The 20,050-nt window shown below is 37.0% G+C and overlaps 1 protein-coding gene across 1 annotated transcript in view; it reads left to right on the forward strand.

Annotated features, from left to right (window-relative positions):
• Positions 1-3,443: 3,443 nt before the first annotated feature.
• LOC132778895 (macrophage mannose receptor 1-like) overlaps positions 3,444-20,050 on the forward strand; it is a 41,894-nt gene continuing 25,287 nt past the window's right edge. Inside the window, exons 1-13 of the mRNA XM_060782353.2 lie at positions 3,444-3,553; positions 5,361-5,762; positions 7,684-7,857; positions 9,614-9,778; positions 11,654-11,767; positions 12,271-12,414; positions 13,358-13,540; positions 14,987-15,144; positions 16,744-16,857; positions 18,116-18,231; positions 18,550-18,698; positions 18,832-19,031; positions 19,283-19,395. Coding sequence (XP_060638336.2) covers positions 3,493-3,553; positions 5,361-5,762; positions 7,684-7,857; positions 9,614-9,778; positions 11,654-11,767; positions 12,271-12,414; positions 13,358-13,540; positions 14,987-15,144; positions 16,744-16,857; positions 18,116-18,231; positions 18,550-18,698; positions 18,832-19,031; positions 19,283-19,395 — 2,093 coding nt within the window. The 5' untranslated portion in view covers positions 3,444-3,492. The remainder of the gene's footprint in view (positions 3,554-5,360; positions 5,763-7,683; positions 7,858-9,613; positions 9,779-11,653; positions 11,768-12,270; positions 12,415-13,357; positions 13,541-14,986; positions 15,145-16,743; positions 16,858-18,115; positions 18,232-18,549; positions 18,699-18,831; positions 19,032-19,282; positions 19,396-20,050) is intronic.

Here is a 20,050-nt window from a genome sequence, read left to right on the forward strand (position 1 = left end):
AAATTCATAGCATTGAGCCAGGGCAGTTTAAGCAGTATCAAACTGCATTAATTCTATTGTGTAGATGCAGGCCACCTCCTCCATATGGGAATTGCATAAACATGACATGAGTGCAATAGGAAACTAGGATGGTTAGGATTTGTCTACATGCACCCCCAAACCTGAAGTAGGCCAGAAGTCGCTCCTGGACATCAACATGACGTCCAGAGACTTCTGGTCATTAGCATGGGGTAAACTGGAGTGAATGAGTTTAGACCAATCTTAAGGAAAGTCAGGGAATACTCCTGCATTTCAACAACATTCCAGAGAAGTCCTACACTTTGGGCACAGAATGGACAGTAGTCTGTCTTCAACACAAATAAGTCTGTTGTCTATGCAGGTCTGCACCACCTTTCTCTTTTTTGTTACTGCAGTAAAAAATTGATGACTAGGGCCTAGGTTGGAACTATAGTTGTTGCAGATGCCCCTGACTATTGCAAGTGCCTCTTGCCAGCATCAGCAAAGGGGTTTGCACAGTTAGGGGCCAACCCTTCCTTACGCCTGGTTGTACAGGCACCCAGGTTATCTGCAGTGGTGACGGCAACAGGAAAGATAAGGTGACAATCCAACTGGGCTGAATGGGTTTCAGCCCAGTTGGACCATGTAGACTACCTTGCCACTGTTATGAGTCAGGGACAGAATGTGTTAACGCCTCCAGGGCCTCTGGGAGTCTTCTGGACTGTTTCAAGATTAATTGGCCACTGTAAACAAGCTTTTAAGAGTTCATTGATCAAAACCCAGTTATGGTAGAATACAGTAATCTCTCTCCATCTCCAATACCTAGAATATATCAGAATTCAGCCCAGTTCTTCACTTAACAACTCACTGAGTAGCCACACATAATGTCTTTAGAACAATTCTTTATCTTGAGCTAGAACCAAAACAGCAGCTGAGGATTGTCTTTGAGTTTGATCAAGGCCTCACAGTGCAATAGTATTCAATAAGAAGGAAGAGAATATGTCTATTTCCAGGCATCTTCTATTTTTTTTATTAAAAAAATCCAATTGAAGTATTTTTTTAAAAAATGCTTATTGCTAGCACACAAATATTATATACAATACATTTTAAAAGAATATATATGGAAAAGGGGAAAGAAGTGAAATAGGAAAAAATATAGTGATATAAAGAGAGAAAAAGGAAAAAAGTGCGAAAAGTATTGGGAGTATATTAATGGTGCAGTCCTTTCAAGAATTCGCAGGGGGAAAATAGCACTATGTTCTTTCTCTTCTTTAGGTCTCCTTTCTTTCTGTCTCTATTTGTGAACAAATTTCTTGTAATTTCTTTATATCTTATATTATTATTTTAATCTTCATTCATTTCAGATAGTCTTTAATTGGTTGCTAGTTCGTTTGAGTTTTTGGTGTGCCTTGGAGTAACAAGTGTGTGAGTCTATCCATATTCATAATCTCTGTTATTTTGATTAGCCAATCTTTGATCAAGGGTGTTTCTTTAACTCTCCAATTTCTGGCATATATGACTAGATAGTTTCTTGTGCTCCCAATGGTGGCGGGATGATGATGAGGAAGAAGAAGCCGTTGGAGCTCCAGAGGAAGGTGGGGGAGGTGTTTTAGAGGCCTCTCCCCAGTCCAGGTGCCACTTTGAGGAGCTCATGGGCTTTTTTCTGCCATACTGGAAGGTCATTACCAGAAGACCCCATAGTCGGAAAGGCTATGTCCCTGTGACTCAGGTCACATAGAAACAACGGAGCATGTGGTTCTGCAGTGCCTGTTTTATAGAGACATTTGATCTGGTCTCATCTCACCATGGACAATTAAATACCCAGGACGCTCTGGACAATTCTATGTAGCCCTGCTGCTCTCAGACACAAACTCAACTGTGACATTCAATGTCGCTAAATTCTGCATGGCTGCGATTAAAATCTGGCGGATGATAATTGAGAGTCAAAAGATCTAAGCTTCACCTCTGGAATATAGATGGGAAATCAGTGATAGATTGATATTTATAGTGTTGGATATCCACCCCCCCCCCCCCAGGTGTCATCCCTACTACCTTCCTTTAGACTGCCTTCAGATGATCTCGTGGGTTGAGTTGGGTTTTAATAACTACTTGTATGTGGTTTTTTAGCCAACACTTTAAAAATTGGGAAAGTTTGAAGCATATAACCCCTTGGGTTTGACGTGGATGAGTGGAACTGGGTCCCCTGTTATGAGCTGGTCATCAACTGTAATAAAGTTTACTTACTTACTATACAATATGAGACTAGATAGTTAAATAAAATGTCTTTGTTTCTTTCCTTTTCTAAGTCTGGCATTCCCAAAAGGAAATACATAGATTCCATTTTGATTTGTGTTTTTATTGATCTTGTTATGGTTTTATATTATATGTTAATGTTTTAAAATGTAGCTTATGGTATTGTGGGCATTGAATTGTTGCCTCTGTAAACTTACTTGAGTCACCTGCAGGCTGAGAAGGGCAGTATACCTATACAGTAAATAAATAAATAAATAATTTTTTTAAAAAAATTCTAACACTTTTTGTATTCTTTCATAAATTTCTCTCCAGTATTTTTTAGCAATTCCACACATCCACTATGTGTGGAAAAACATGCCTATCTGATTACCACATTTCCAGCATTTATTTGATATATTCTTGTAACAGTTGGAAAGTCTTTGTGGAGTGATGTACCATTGGTGTTTTATCTTATACTAATTCTCTTTTAAGTCATGTGAATAAGTGTATTTAATCTTGTAGTTCCAAATTCTCTCCCACTCTTCTAGTTTTATTTGGTGGCCAATGTTCGCCACCATTTGACAATATATTCTTTAATTTCTTCTGTTTCTGTGGCACATTCTAGTAGTTTCTTATAAATCTTATTAATCACTTTTTTCCTGTTGTCATTATTTTATCCCAAAAAGGAGTCTTTTTGTGCAAAGCCTACCTTTTTGTCTTTGTTGAAATATTTGAATCAAAAGATGTTTATTGATGACACCAATAAAGAACATTGGGAAAGGAGAGCCGCAGGTGCTTGAATATGTTGCTAGACTAGGGGCATCAAACTCATTTTCATTGAGGGACACATATGGTTGCCTTCAAAGGGCCATTTGTAGTTGTAAGACTGAATAAATGTAGTTATGTTGCCCTGGCATTGAAAGCCTCGTGGGCCACATAATATGACCTGATGGGCCATATTTGGCCTGTGGGTCATGCATTTGACATATGTGCCCTAGACAATGCAATTTTGTCAACTTAGATTTGAAGTTGATGAATTCAGCTGAATTTTACTAGGATAAAGTCAATTGAGTTGAATTGTTGATCAAACCACATTATTGCCTAAGAATGTTCCACAGAAAATGAGTAATCTTTCAAAAATGTTGCGTGTTATAAATATATGCCATTGTTGTGCCCAACCTATTTACTAAAGAGCTCTAGAAAAGCAAATAACTCGCATGTGTTAATTTCAAAGGCGTTTTATGGGAAGTTTGGTTCTTTCCAATGTCTGCTTTTTTGTTCTTCAGTTTCCTCTTGCTCATCCAGCCAGCTTTCCAGGCTTCAGGTAAGGTCTTCTTCACTTCTCTCATTACTATTGTTATATCCTCTATTTTTGGACCCAATGGTAGCACAGCGGGTTAAACCACTGAGCTGCTGAACATTCTGATCAAAAGGCCAACGGTTCAAATTCGGGGAGCAGGATGAGCTCCCACTGTTAGGCCAACCTAGCAGTTCTAAAATATGCAAATGTGAGCAGATCAATGGGTACCGCTTAGGCAGGAAGGTAACGGTGTCCCATGCAGTTATGCTGGCCACATGCCCTTGGAGGTGTCTATGGAAACGCGGGCTCTTCAGCTTAGAAATAGAGATGAGCACCACCATTCCTAGATTCGGAGACGACTAATGTCAGGGGAAACCTTTACCTTTACTTTAACCTCTATTTTTGAACTATTTGATTTAAATTTTTCTTTTGGTGTTATAAATACACAAACAATGAATATGTTTCTTGAGAGATGTTGCTATTTAGATATACTTGGAGATAAGGGAATTTTCTTAATTGATTTACATGGCAATAGTGTTATTTTTAGTAACATCGGCTTATTAATTCTACACTTTCTTTGTCTGTTAAGATTATAAACTGGTTTGGAAGCAGCTGGCTGGAAGCAATGTGTAGGTTACACTATAGGAAGAACTGCTATAAAGAGATAGGGTTAACCCACTACCATCTAGGCTGCTAATCCAATTTTTCATGACACTTTATAGTAAAAACTAACTGCTGCCTTAGGCTCAAAGTAGGGCCCTTCCACATAGCCATATAACTCAGAATATCAAGGCAGATAATCCACAATATCTGCTTTGAACTGGATTATCTGAGTCCACACTACGATACAATCCAGTTCAATGTGAATTTTATACAGCTGTGTGGATACAGAACTAAACTAGTATTACTAATAGCCTTGTGTGTGTGTATATATATACACACACACACACATATTCATTAAATTCTCTTAAATTCCCTTGTTTTTTGACAAGCAAAATGTACAATAGCCTATTGTTTATTATTGTTAAAATTATACAGAATTCTTTAAATGAACTGGGAACCAAATCATAACTAAGACATCGTATATACTGTCTTGGATGTAAAGGAAGCATAAGCTAATGATAACCAAAGCAAAGGCAGCCCCTGAGTTACAAACATCCAACTTACAAATGACTCATAGTTAAGAATAGGGCTGAGACAAAGGAAGTGGGGGAAATCTACCCCTCGGGAGAGGAATTTACTCCTAGAAGAGTTATCATGGAAAAAGTTGTTTCAACTGAAGCTTTATCGTCAATCCTTGTCTTCACAACAAGACAACTTTATCACAATCCTATTATCACAGGGTCAAAAAGTGAGGTGAAATATTCTGAACAGGTGCACAGATAGCAAAACAAACACCTCAGGGAACCTTTTTATTTATTTATTTAAAGTATTTATACCTCACCCTTCTCACCCCAAAGGCCAGAATAGCTTTACAAAAGGCAACAGTTCAATGCCATATCAACAACAAGGCAGTTCTAATTGTCATTGCACATTTTCTATCATTCCCTATGCTTTTCAAAAATAAAATATATGTTTCTGACTGGTGTTAGACTTAAAAATATACCTGTTCCAACCTACATACAAATTCAACTTAAGAACAAACCTACAGAACCTACCTTGTTTGTAACTTGGGTTTAACTGTATTTGTCATAGTAAAAATAAGCTGCACAATTGAGAGGGATGGTCCATTATATCCTTGGCATTGTGGTCATATTTCTTTTACAGGCTATAAATTGATAAGTTGTCTGAAAATGTATATTTCTGTCATCTTCCTCTCTCAATTCTATAGAGCCTGACACTTTTCTGATACATAATGAATACCTTGGGCATTGTCTACAAGCTCAAACATCTCTTTCCATCATCCCAATGAGCTGCAATAAGGATAATGAGTGGCAAAATTTTAAGTGGGCTTCTGAAGACCAGATTGTGAACATGGGAACAAAGCAATGTCTAGCAGTAACTTCAAAAACCAACCTGGCTCCACTCACCCTCTCTCCCTGTAACAAGACCAGTGAACTTCAGAGATGGATCTGCAAGAATGAGACCCTTTTGGCACTTAGGGAAGAAAATTTATTTTTACAGCCTGCCAATGAATGGAAGGACAATGTGATAGTATCTCAAACAACCAGTCCTAAGAGTTTCTGGACTGCCTATGGCACAAGAAACAGCTTATGCGCCAAGGGATATGAAGGTAAATTTCAGAGACTGAATGTTGTTTTCTAGATAAAAAGTCTGCCTGCTTCAAGTATGTTGAATTACATGCATTTAAGGTCTAAAATATAATGTTTCCAGTAACAATAAAAATCCCAAAGTTGAGAGCCAATAATAATAATAATAATAATAATAATAACTTTATTTATACCCCACCTCCATCTCCCCAAGGGGATTCAGGGAGCCTAACATGAGGCCAAGTCCAACAGTTACAGTAAAGCAAAAGAATACAACATAAAATCATAAATTAATACAACAAATAGAATACAATAAAATCAAGGAAAATAATATAAAATAAACGCAAGGTAAAATGTAAATAACAAAACAATAACCAAGTGGGCAGGGCCAAATACAACAAATAGGATTTTTAAAACTCTGGGTGAAATTGATGAGTAGGGTGATATATCTTGTGGAAGGTTCGGATGGGACAAACAATGGGATTTAGTTCACTGAAGGGTAAGATAAAGTGCATCAAAAGACATTATGTGCTGAGTTGGTCAAGGTGAGGGACTTGTTGTTTAATCCTCAAAGGCACACCGAAACAGCCAAGTTCTTAGACTCTTCCTGAAGGCTGCCAGTGTGGGTGCTTGCCTAATCCCAACAGGTAGCAAGTTCCAAAGTCTAAAGGCAACCACAGAGAAGGCCCTCTCCTCATCCCCACAAGTCGCACCTGCGATAGAGGTGGGAGTGAAAGGAGGGGCCCCTCTGGATGATCGAAGGGATTGTGCAGGTGCATAGACAGGGATGCGGTCACGAAGTTAGGCGGGTCCCAAACCGTTCAGGGCTTTGTAGGCGATAACCTGGTCCTTGAATTTGGACTGGAAAATAAACAGCAGCCAATGGAGCTCCTTAAACAGGGAGGTAGACCGTTCCCTGTAATTCGCTCCCGTTAGAAGTCTGGCCACCGAACACTGGACCAATTGAAGTTTCCGGGCCTTCTTCAAGGGCAGCCCCACATAGAGTGCATTGCAATAGTTTAATGCAGAGGTAACTAAGACATGCAATGCCTGGACTTGGGTATGTCAGACCTAGGCCCTGTCTACACTGTCCCTATATCCTAGGATCTGATCCCAGATTATCTAGCAGTGGAGACTCATATAATCCAGTTTGGGATCAGATCCTAAGATATAGGACAGTGCAGAAGGAGCCAGAGATATTAAACTGTTTCCTCCCTGTTATGGTTCTGATTAAGAGGATCCTCCCAAACCCTGCTTTTATCCCAAGAAAGACCCAAAACACATACACTATATTAATTTAAAAAATACCCCATGTGTGTATGGTGGGGAATTATATATTGGTGGACCATTGGCAATCCTGATGCTGTAGTCCAGTATGATCCACCAACTGAGAGATTCTCCATTAAACTAAGGAACATTCTAGCCAAACGGAGAAACTTTGACAGAAACATAATTGTTTAGATTGAGCTTTTCTACTCAATGATATGGATACGCAAAACAAAATTCGAACACTTGGGTTCACCTTCAAAAATATGGGCCAATTAAGTCAATGATAAAGGATGAGAGAACATGAATGGCATATACAATCATTCAGATGCAGTGTCTTTCCACTGAAATATGGAATTACCATATTTTGTTGATTCTAAGATGCTATTAATTGTAAAATGCATGCTAATTTCAGTACCACCAGTGTAGGTAATATGCACATTCTGTCTTTAAGAAAGAAAAGCTTTCAGTTTAAAGAAATCAGTGCTCAAAACTATTCTCTTTCTTTATTGATATGGACCTGGAAGTCTGGACATGCAAATGCTCTTTCTTCAACCACACATAGAGAGTTCTGGATTGGGGACTTTATCTGAGCTTTCTTTAACCGTGTTCTTACTTTAATCCTTTCCAAATGTTTTCTAGAATAACATGTTGTGTTTATTTTATATATATATTTAGCACTCTTTACCTTAGAAGGCAATGACTTGGGAGCCCCCTGTGTATTCCCATTCAAGTATTCAGGCAAGTGGCATGCAAAGTGCATAACAGACGATGATGGAAATGCACGACTCTGGTGTGGAACAACTGCAGATGTGGATGAAGACTCTCTCGCAGGGTATTGTCCGGTGGATGGTAAGGACTTACCACTTTGGCACAAAATGTATATATTAATATTTGTGCTTTCGCAATGTTCAGGAAGCTTCCTAATACAAAGGATTTCCTCTTCTATGATAGTTGGCCACATGACTCTAAAGGTAAACTTTGTGGCTTTTAAAATTATTTTGCAAGCCAAAGAGTCAGTTGTTTTTATATATTCCCTACATTCCACGGGGAGCAGAGCTAACAGAATACATATTTATAACAGGGTTCTTTAAAGCAACAGGCTGTCAAATACTTGTGAGTTTCCAGAAATTCTGTGATATTACATAAAAGCCAACTAAGGAGAAAATGGTAGTAGACAATATGAGAAGGTCATGCCAGACTCACAATGAATGCCAAAGTATTTCAAGACATAGCCATTATGGCCTGTATCAGATGAAATAGACCCGATCTGTTGAAGTTTATGCTACAATTCTCTTTTTCTCAGCCTTAAAGATGCTAAAAGATGCCTCTGCACCATGAATACCAAAGACAGGAACTCCTGGGGGTTTACATATGTCACATTCAACATAGATACAAGCCCTGCTCAAACATAATCGAGTTTTAATCAACAAGAAAAGAAACAGATGCCTAGCCTTAAGTCTTGTCACTGCATTTAGCTGACACTAGGAATACAGCGTGCTCAAGCGATGCTCTTTGATATTACTTTCTGAGGCTGGATCTATATTGCTCTGAATACAGATTATCTGCTTTGAGCTGGATTATATGAGTTTATACTGCCATATAATCTAAATCAAAACAGATATTTTGGGTTCAGAAACTGGATTATATGACAGAGTAGATGGGGCCTGAGTGAAGCCTATCCCATTTCCATACTAACATCTTCACTTTAGAAGGTGAGGAAAACCTTGCAAGTTATCAAGACAAATAATGTGTTAATTTGTTTTAACCTCTTCCCTTTTAATGCACACATTAAAACTATTATAATTTCAATTGCTATCTTTGTGTTTTGAGATTTTGTGGATTGTGTTTTAAACTGTTAGGCTGTGAACTTCAAAGGGGAAAGGTCTAGGAAATGTTAATAATAACAACAATAAAAACTATTCCAAAACCAATGAACACGGGCAATAATAATTCCAAAACTAAGTGAATGCACCAGTAGTTTAAGACAGAGTTGGGGTGACAATGAATTATGCAGCAAAAAATGGCTTTTTCAAGGTTCAAAAGAGATTCCACCTGAACATTTGAAAAAAAAAACCCTCCTGGTGCTACGAGCTATTTGACAGGGGAATATGATGCCCCAGAACTTAGTAGAGTCTTATTTTTAAAGAAAAATCAGCTGGTGATTAGTCAGAAGTGTTTTGATTATATATATTCCTATATGGCAGAATGGGGTTGGACTGGATGACCCTAGTGACCCTCCTCCAACTATTATTCTATGGCTATTGGCTATACTGGATTAAATATTCTGGATTTTGTACTGCAAAAAAGTGACTTTTCCAGGCTCTGAGAAAAGGTCACAGATTCCATATATCTCAGGATTTTCTTCTGAAAATGAGGGCACGGAGGACAGATGTGGTGAAGGAAATTTTTCTACCTCATTGGCCTTTCATTGGAATGTGAGCAGAACCCATTCATGGAAATAAACACATATGTCTGGGCTTTGAATTTCTTCAGAAAAAGCATACTAAGATGTGGGGGTTTTTTGGTTTTAAGTTTCACTTCTGGATTTAGTTTCACAGCTAATGATTTCATCCCAGTGTTTACAATGTTTACGATTATTTCATAGTTGACCAAGATGATTTTTTCTGGACCAAAAACCATTGGACAGGAGATCTCTACCAAATCAACTCTCATTCAGCTCTCACATGGCACCAAGCCAGAAAAAGTTGTCAGCAGCAGAATGCAGAACTGCTGAGCATCAAAGAACTTCATGAACAAACATACTTGACAGGTGCAATATTATTAAACATAAGTTAATAATTAGTAATTTCTCAAGATATTTTTCTCATTAATAAATTTTGTCTCAGCTGGTGACAGTAATTTGAAGAAGCAAATATGAAGATTATAATTTCCACGATAAAGTTTTAAACTCTCTAAATATGAGTTATACATTGCAACTAGAATTGATAGATTTTTTGGTAGGTTGTTGATTGTTATCAAATGTATGATAAGCCTTTTTTAAAAAAAAAACCAGGGACCACTTGACCAGGGACCACTTTGACCAGGAACTACTCTCCAACATTAGTATCAAAAGGGTTACAAATCGGTTTTTGGTCAACTTTAGATTCGGTTTGGTTATTTGGAGTGCTGATTCAGAAAATTGCATTGTATAGACCACATTGGCTCTAGTTTCTGATACAGAACATATACCATCCAGTAGTTGCCATCTGCTCACCCACAGAAAATCATATTTAATAATCTTGAGCTGATGTGGTCTATCCAGTGCAATTTTCTGAATCAACATCCCAAATAACGCCAGAAACAGGCCTAAAAATGAAGACCATCAAGACACCCCTGCTTCCAGGCACCACATGGAATGGCTCCACTCAGTGGGAGGGCAGAGGAGGAGAAGCAGCAGTCAGGAGGCTTGTTGTTGTGACTTTCATGAGTAGTCAGCCTCCCGATATCCCTGTTGCTTCAGCACTATAAGAGGGTTTTGCGAGACCAGTCGCTCTTGTTGCAACGGTGTAGTAACAGTGAGGCCGCAAACCATATTTTAGTTCTTGGGGACCACTGGTAGTCCAAAACGCCTCTAGAACATGGCCATATAGCCCGAAAAAACCTACAACAACCCATATTTCAGTTCTTGGGGACCACTGGTAGTCCATAGACCACAGGTTGGGAACCACTGCTTTATATCCTTTCTTTCTCCCAAACTTGGACTTGATTGAAATATTTAATAAACTGTTTAATAGTATATCCTGCCTTGTATGATGTGATCTCAGGGCATGCAATGAGTAAAATCAGTATTACCAAATTAAAGCTATGAAATACAAATAAAATTATTTAAATCGAATAGTACATACGAAAACAAGAAGACTTTAATTGTAAATGAGTCTTGCTTCTCAATCCTGGTGGGAAACTTTGATTTGATGAATTAATCCTTGATAGAAGACCCACAAAGTCCACTCTATGACCAAACTTTATGGGATCAATAACGCCCAACCTCTCTGTTAGTCCCAAACGGCCAAAAAATTCTCTCTTGTGCCTCAAGGTGTTGTATGTTTTAAAAATAATCCCTTATCTTTAAATCATCTCAAACATTGACAATTCTAATAAATTCATTGTCTCCATCGGGCAATTCTCTCTCACAATTACCCAATGTTTCTATGTGATGATGACCTCAATAAATGCAGCCTAATCCAGCATATCATTGGCCCTCAGGTTTGTTGACCAGATAATATAGAACAGTCTGTTTTCATGCCTCTTTATGTGCCCAAGTAGATATAAAGGACAAAGATGGAAAAGTCTATCCAATGCTGTGTTGGATTATGAACACCAACGATAAACCACACAAATTGGCAATGAAGGTTTATGACATCCCTCTTGACCATCAAGCTCATGGCCTGATGATGCTCTCCATGGAACAAATGTCTTGGGGGTGGGGGACAAGGCAGACTATCAGCCTGTAACTTTGTGGGCTTTCTCTACACTGCTAAAATATAAAAATATGGTTTCCTTAGTATGACGCTGACTTGTGACATGACACTTATAGCTTGTGACCTTCTCTGTCCATTACAGAATCTTAGGTAAAACCATTATAAGCTTCACAACTGCAAAAGCCCTAGCTATGTTAAATACAAGTCATTTTCTTTTCCTTTGTTAGGATTGACAAGTTCTCTTGACACCGACTTCTGGATAGGCCTTCACAACCTTGATTTTGAAAGTGGATGGGAATGGGCAGGCAACAAACCTTTCAGATATTTAAACTGGGCTCCAGGTAAGTAAATGCAGTGTTTGAATATTAAAAAACCTTCACCATTTAATCGTTAGAAGGAATTTAATGGAAGTCAGAACATATGAAAACCCAATTTTTGTGATCAAAGAAAGTTCAACTTAAAAATAGGCTTCGGAGAAAGAATTTAATACAACTATTGGTTGTTTTCTTATAATCATAACACTGCATATAATGTAGTACATCAATAAACACATTCTCCCAGATATATAATGTATTTTCTTACATTAGGAACAAACCAAAACCATTTTGATTGACAATATAAATGACGTCTTGGATTCTTGAAGTGAGAGAAGCAATTGATTCATTAGAAACATCATATTGAATTTATCATGCTTCCCCATGTTGTGGTTGATAGACTTTATGTTACATATTTAAATACCATTAACAGATAATAAAATAGGATTGATTTGAACTAATTTTCTTGTTTCAAGTGTGACAAATTTAACATAAGAGCTTTTGTTTCACCTTCCTTTTTTGAAAAAAAGGCAGCCCATCTCCAGAATCTGAAAAGATTTGTGGATCAATGAAGTCAAATAATGGTAGATGGGTGAATAATAAATGTGATGAGAAATTTGGATACATTTGCAAAAAAGATAACTCTTCACTAGATGTTCCAGTTATGCCTGCAGGTAGGCAATTAAATGGAAATTGATGTTTAACTGTATAAATATTACACTGATATAATTAAGGTTCCAATGTATTAAAATGATCACATGATTGTGCTAGGTTTTGATCATAGTGGTAACTAATACCTACAACCTGTAACTATTTATTTGCTCTACTTGGGGAACTATTGGCTGAGTGGTGTGGAATGGAAGAATTTGCTAGAAGAACTGCAGTATTATTTGAAATGTCTGTCAGTACTTATCGCTGTCAGGTTCCCAGAGCAATTTGAAGTTTGAAAGCATATGTTGTGGATGTCTTATTGATTTGTGGGCTGATTAATAAGAGGGGAGATTCCAATTTAAAGTATGATCCTTGCAGGTTTAACTATGAAAGCTATGTCAGATATAAATATAACCGAAAAATAATTGTAAGATACAAGTAGAAGTCTTAAATAAAAAATCAGGAGCTGAAGCTAAATAGTTGCTAGCTCTGTTTATTAAGTGTATAGACAAGGTCATGTTATGCTAACATAGAACAAATTATTTGGCAATTCTTTAGACCCATGTCTGCCTAAAACTACCACCTTACAAAGCAATCTACTCATATGGGCAATATTCATAGGCACAGTCTATATATGCAGTTATAGTTTCTCCTTGATGCATATTTTATAGGATTTTAGATTTGCTTCCAAATTTATTTTCGAAGAAATAAAGGTACACAATTTTGTATCAAAATCCTACAGTAGCTTCAGAAAGAAGGAAAAATTATATAGCAATCATCCCAACAGTCAAACATTCTATAGAAAATTCCATTACTGCAAAAGTTTTTAACAGGATGTAAAAAGAATGTGTTACTTCAAACTTCAATTATGTATTTCCAATATATGGAAGAATGTATTCGAGAACTGCATACAGAACATGTTATTCACTTTTCTTAATGCAAATTTCATTATTGCTCTCTTTTTAGATGATTTAAAGCCAATTAAGTGTCTAGATGGCTGGGTTGCCTATGCCGGCCATTGTTACCATCTTAACAGAAATCTTAAGACATGGAAGAATGCATTACTGTACTGTCGAAAGGCAGGTGGAGATTTAATAAGTATGCACAATGTTGAAGAATACAGCTTTGCGATTTCTCAGCTTGGATACAGTATGTATATCCAGAACATTCTGGCTACATTCATGTCTAGTTCTGTGTGTTTATATAATTAAAAAAAACAATTGGAAGCAAGTACATTTTACTGAAGCCCTTACATATTTGGGCTGCTCTCCTGACCTAAGAACATGAACTTGTTAATGGTCATAATTATTTATATCAATAGTCTGTTCCACAAACTATTGAGTGGATTTGAAAGAAGTGTGACTCCTGAATGCTTACTTTTGAAACCACAATTGTTAATTACATACTAAACATACTAAATTTCCAGGGTATTTCCTATCTTCCCTAATTGGCAGGAAGAGCATTGGAGGGCACATATGTTCTCCTATAAGTATCTATAGGGCAAAAAATTGGTAATTAAATGCTGCTAAATTGTAACAATACTTTAAAAATCCAGTTGCAATGAAAATGTTAGCAAGAGAAGTGGATCAGAACAGAGAATGAAGCAAATAAGAGTCAATGAGACTATTGAATCCTTACAAATAATGTAAAAGAGCATCATAAAAAATTGAAACAGATGGGATATAATAAAATCAAAGATTAATATAATGAAAATAAGGAATTAATGGAATAGAAACAATTGGAAACATTAGGGGTGGGATAAATTGGTTAACACTAAGAGGAATTTGGGAACACATTAAAAAGGAAGAAAGTAGTAAGAGAGATTTGGCGGCAAAAAGGGACTTAATAAAATATATGGAAGATTGATAAAAGATAAGGAATCTATGTGAAGAATAATGGAAAACAAGTGAGAAAAGGAAGGGGCCTAGGAAAAGAAAAAATAGATAAGATAATCAATAGTTTGAATAAAATAAAAATAGAAAATACAAGGAATTAGGATTGAAAATAATAACGAAATGGTATAGAACACTAATTCAGCTGGCACATATGATTCAGGGATTAAATCCCAAATGTTGGCATAGTGGGAGTCGGGGGGCATGGTACTCACATCTATGGTGGGAGTGTGAAATTCTGGAATCAAATTCTTAACCAGGTAGAATTACATACTAAAATAAAATTTGATATAAATATGCAATTTTTAATAGGGAGGTAGAAGAGTTAAGGACCAAAGCCAAGAATTAATGACGATTATGTTTAGAGAAGCACATGCAGTAATAGCTTGGGGGTGGAAAAATAAATTGATAGAATCGATAGAAGGCTCATGTAACAGGAAACAAAGGGATTATGTTGTCAATAGGGAAGTGGTAGGTGTGGGGCAAGGGAATGAAAAAGTGGGGAGAAAGCATGGTAATTATGGTTATGTACAATTTTTAAAAGAATAAATTTAAAAACCTGCAATGAAAATGTTAGCTGGATTATGGTTTTTCATGGTCTCCTACTTTTGCAATTGTACACTCATAAAACTGTTAATCAGACAATTCTGTTCAAGAAACAGACTCTTGTAGACCAATATAAAGCATGCATTTATGTTCTTAGACCCAACAGACCTTCTGTGGATAGGACTGAATGACCAGAAGACTGAAATGTATTTTGAATGGAGTGATGGTACTCCAGTAAGATTTACCAAGTGGCAGCGAGGAGAACCCACACATGTAACTAATGTGCAAGAGGACTGTGTTATCATGAGTGGAGAGGTAAAAAAAAAAGGCATCTCTATCTATTGGGCAGAGGTGTATTTCCCTTGCATTTGTGTTATAGGATAGATTGTCCAGAAGTAAGTTCAGTTTCTTAACCTATTTTGGGATCATGAACTCCTTTCAGAATCTGAGAAAAGTTGTGGACCTCTTCCACAGAAAAAAATATATATTAATATAACAAAGTAATAGAAAATCCTTACTTTTTAAAGACTAACTAAATGGCATGCATAGACAAGGAGTCCATGGATTATAGTTTAAGAACACTAGGTTTAGATAGCTAGCTAACAATTGATTATTCCACGTAACAATTTCTTCTGTTGGTAGCCCAGTTTGTACAAGATAAGATGTATCTATTTACAACCATACGAGTAGAAAGACTTTGTTGTTGTTATTTGGCATCAGACTTACTTCAATTTATAGAGACTCCATCACTAAGGGACATCCAAGATCCCAGAGTATTATAGACTAAGGACCTCATCCCATGAGGGGCAGGGGGAATCACCTTATTTACTGTAGTGTTCTGTCCTGTTATAAGGAACATAGATAATATATTCACTCCATCACATGCAATGTACTTTTGTCCATTTCAACAGTAATCCTCCATATTCTGAGTAATCACATGAGTGAGTGCAGTTCCCGCCCATACGAATTTCTTACTATAGCTACAGTAAACTGGTAATATATCAGAATTGCACAAATCCTGAACAATAAATTATATTAAAATAATTATTGTAAACATTTCATGCAAGAGGATTAATGGTGAGAAAAGAAGTATCAAGGCACATTTCGAGATCACCCACAGGAACACCCACACTTTGATGTCACTACAATGACCTAACAGAAGGGAATCTGATCGTTCCCATCCCATGTTAAAATAAGCACTTCTAGCAATTTATGTGCAAATTGGGAGCTCTGAAGATGATAGCTTCCCAACTCCAACACCTGTCTTTGCAAACTTTAAAAACAGTTTAGAGACAGAGTCCCACGAGGAACTGCTAGAAGTAGTCTTGTGTCATATAATGGGCTCCATGGGACTCGTCTTTTAACTGTTTTTAAAATGTGTAGAAATAGGGGCACCCTGCATCTGAAGAGGTCATTATACACACCTAATTCTGTTTAGGATTCTAACCATGCTATTGATATTCTTGCCATATGGGGAAAGTCAACAGTTTTATCCCAGTCCTGTTTGGATAATAAGCCCTGTCATGTTTCAAGAGACAGCTTTATTAACCAGTTTGAGGAACCACAGCTGAAAAGAAGCTTTTAGTAACTAAGTGGATAGGAAATGTCCAACAAAATCTGAGAAGTCAGATGGGTTGCCAAGTAAGATTTCTGATCTCTGATGGTATGACTGATAGTGTTTTTGATTTTTTTCTCTCACTTGCCAAGATATCAGTCTCTTTTTTTCTGATTGATTTGTGCTGTGGATTTCAGGGAGGGACATATATAATAGACATAGCATTTTGTGCAGTTCTCCAACTCATGTAAAAACTGAGTTTTTACTGGCATAAACATTTTCAAATATTGACTCCCAAGAGTGTCAAGAAAATATATCCCTTTCTTATGGTATTTTATGCGTGTTTTTTTCATGTTCAGAATGGATACTGGAAAGATAATTTCTGTGATGAAGAATTGGGCTACATCTGTAAAAGTAAACCGTTGCTAACTTTAGTGGATGAACCTGAACCTGTTGATCCAACTTGCCCCAAAGTAAGTCTACAGCAAATTGTATAGATGTTTAAGAAAATGATTTTTAAGAGTTTCTGATCATATTGAAGTTTATCCAGTAATTCAGAAGTTCTGTAGTGTGCAGAGTAGTGAAAGTTCTCCTTTCTGGGTGCACTCAGCCTTCTCTTTCTATTCTCAGTGATATGTCCCTGTTCGTGGTCCACATGTTCAGCTTTTATCCCTCAATTTCCTCACTTCTTTCATATTTTCCCTTCTGGATAAAAAAAGATAATACTATTGTCCAGAAGAGGGCTTCTTAATTTTTTGCCACTCACGACTCCTTTCTACCTGAGATTTTTTTTATGTGACCCCAGGTAAATGGGTATGTAAAATAGTTATAAAATCAAGCATGTATTTATAATAAACCAGCATTTGCAAGGCTTGCTAAACAGGCTGATTTTCCTTTTTATGAAGTAAAGTTGAAACATTTCTGCTACAAAGTCCACTCCCCAGTAAACACTGCACGTTGTTGCTAACAGAGTCTTTTAAATATCTCAAACATAACCTTTTACTGTTCCCAAATGTTTTACCACCCTCATTTTCTCTTATGGGACTCAGGACTCACAGATTAAGAGGCAGTGGTTTGGAGCCATTCTTCCCAACCTTTGATATTTTGGGCTGTACCTCTCAAAATTCCCAACAGTTGGCCAAGCTGGGGCTTTTGTGAATTGACATTCCAGAGACTAGAACCATTGAGAAGGAACATTTTCAGTGATGCAGATGTGTTTTATTTATTTATTTATTTATTTGATGCACTTATTAACCGCCATTCTCAGCCCATACGGGCGACTCATGGCGGTGTACAGTACACATAAAAGACAATTACAAAAGGCCAGTATCAACAACATATAACTATACAACAATTACAGACTACACAAAAATCCGCTTCGTCTCTTAGTGGAATCATAGCCAGTCTCATATTCCTTGTACCATTCCTTGTACCAATTTGTCTTCCAATTGGTACTTTTCACCATTCAAAAAAGCATTGTACATACATAGGTATAAAGGAGCATTACATCAGTGTTAATTGTAAAGAGATGTCCAAGCCATGACTTTTACGTCGCTAATGTGCTTTGGAGGACAAAAGACAAAACTCTGTGCAGTCCCTGTGGTCCATCATGATGTCCATTTTTGGTCAGTTCCTGCAGACATTGGTATGATTATGCAATATTTGAAATGAAACTAGGACTATGTTAATGTAGTAGTAATGTAGTGACTAATGGTTCTTTTCCATGGGTAGGGCTGGAAAAGGCATGGCTCATATTGCTACTTCATAGGACAGACCACTAAAACTTTTTCAGAAGCAAAGACGTTCTGTGAAGCAACGAAGGGATTTCTGACTTCAGTGGAGGACAGGTAAATAAAAGAAAGCTTTACTATAAGAGAAAAGGGTCAAAGTAAATACATTTTGATATTGATAAAAGAATAGCAATATCTGACATGTAAAATTCTATATCAAGCTAATCTCTATTAGTCCATCAATAAAGAGATTGCTTAGTGATCTGGAGGCATAGGAACTCGCCTTTTACTGTTGTGCTTCATGAATATACCAGGGTATGCATTCTGAACATATGAGAACTGGACCATGCTAAATATCCAGTTTGGTCCAACAATCAAAGAGGTCAATAAAATTAGTGTTGTTTTAACACAAACGTTTCTTGTTCCTCTCTCCAGGTATGAACAGGCCTATTTGACTAGTCTAATTGGACTGCATTCTGAAAGATATTTTTGGATAGGCCTCTCAGATGTAGAGCAACCAGGGACATTCAATTGGACCAATGGAGACAAAAATTTGTTCAGCCATTGGAATTCAGAAATGCCTGGTATGTACTCCAAAGGGCTTCAGAGATGAAATATGATTGTGGAAAGTCTTTCTATTATTTTGGGGTAGAGGCAAGTGGTATTTATATGAAGACAACTTCAATGTAACTGGTTCCTGTCTTGTATCCCCAAAAGGGCAACGTCCTGGTTGCGTGGCCATGAGAACAGGAACGGCAGCTGGATTATGGGATGTTGTGGACTGCAAGGAGAAGGCAGCTTTCATCTGCAAACAATGGGCAGAAGGTGTGACACCCCCTCCTGTCCCACCAGTAACTGTCCCACCGCCATGTCTAGATGGATGGACCCCAAGCCCAATTAGGAATGTGTGCTTCAAAGTAAGTGTACAGATTTTTTTGATGCAAAGTTATTCCTTCTACATACAGTGAAGCAAAGATGGAAACCTGGAATTTAGAAGTGTTTTACCAGCTGCAAGATTTTATTGAGATGAAGATTGGGCAGTTTAGAAATGTCCGTATTCAGAGTGGATCAATTAAAGAGGCATTAGATTTGTCCCTGGCTTAAAGGATATTGTTTACTTGAAGTGATAAAATGTCCTTATAATTTTCTGTTTGCTATATACATTTAGAACTTTGATGAAAAACACCGTAAGAAAACATGGTTTGAAGCAAGAGATTTTTGTAGAGAAATTGGAGGAGATTTGGCTTCTATTCATAATGATGCAGAACAACTGATAGTAACGTGAGTTTCACAAAACGCTTATTTCTTTTCATTGTCTGAACATTAAAAGGAGTTCTGTCCCAAGATTTCTCAGAATTCATGAGTTAGCCTTATATACAAGCAGCACAACAGTGTGCATATTGGTTCCATAATATGTCCTAATGCATTCAGTGCTGCTTTTCTCAAGAAAAGGTAGTTAGGGTTACAGCTGAAGATAAAAGTACACTATCTGATTGTTGAGATAATAGAATTGGCTGCATGATGATGATGAAATTTTTTAGGGAAACTCAAACTTTCAAAGAAGAAGAAGTGTTTTTAAATAATAGTTCATGTTGTATTTTAACGTTTTGCTGTTCTCACCTTGATCCATATCAAAAGGTGGATATAATAATAATAATAATAATAATAATAATAATCACGATCTGTCAACTGCAAAAGGCCACCTTACTTGGATATGCGCGTATCATTACAAAATACATTACACATTTTTATTTATTTATTTATTTATTTATTTACAGTACTTCTATTCCACCCTTCTCACCCCGCAGGGGACTCAGGGCAGATTACAGTATATGTATACATGGAAACATTCAGTGCCAAAGACACACAACATATATAGACAGACACAGAGGCAATTTAACATTCCAGCTTTTCTTGAGTGTATTTTGTCCACCAG

This window comes from Anolis sagrei, chromosome 6, assembly GCF_037176765.1.
Source record: "Anolis sagrei isolate rAnoSag1 chromosome 6, rAnoSag1.mat, whole genome shotgun sequence".
Taxonomy (NCBI): domain Eukaryota; kingdom Metazoa; phylum Chordata; class Lepidosauria; order Squamata; family Dactyloidae; genus Anolis; species Anolis sagrei.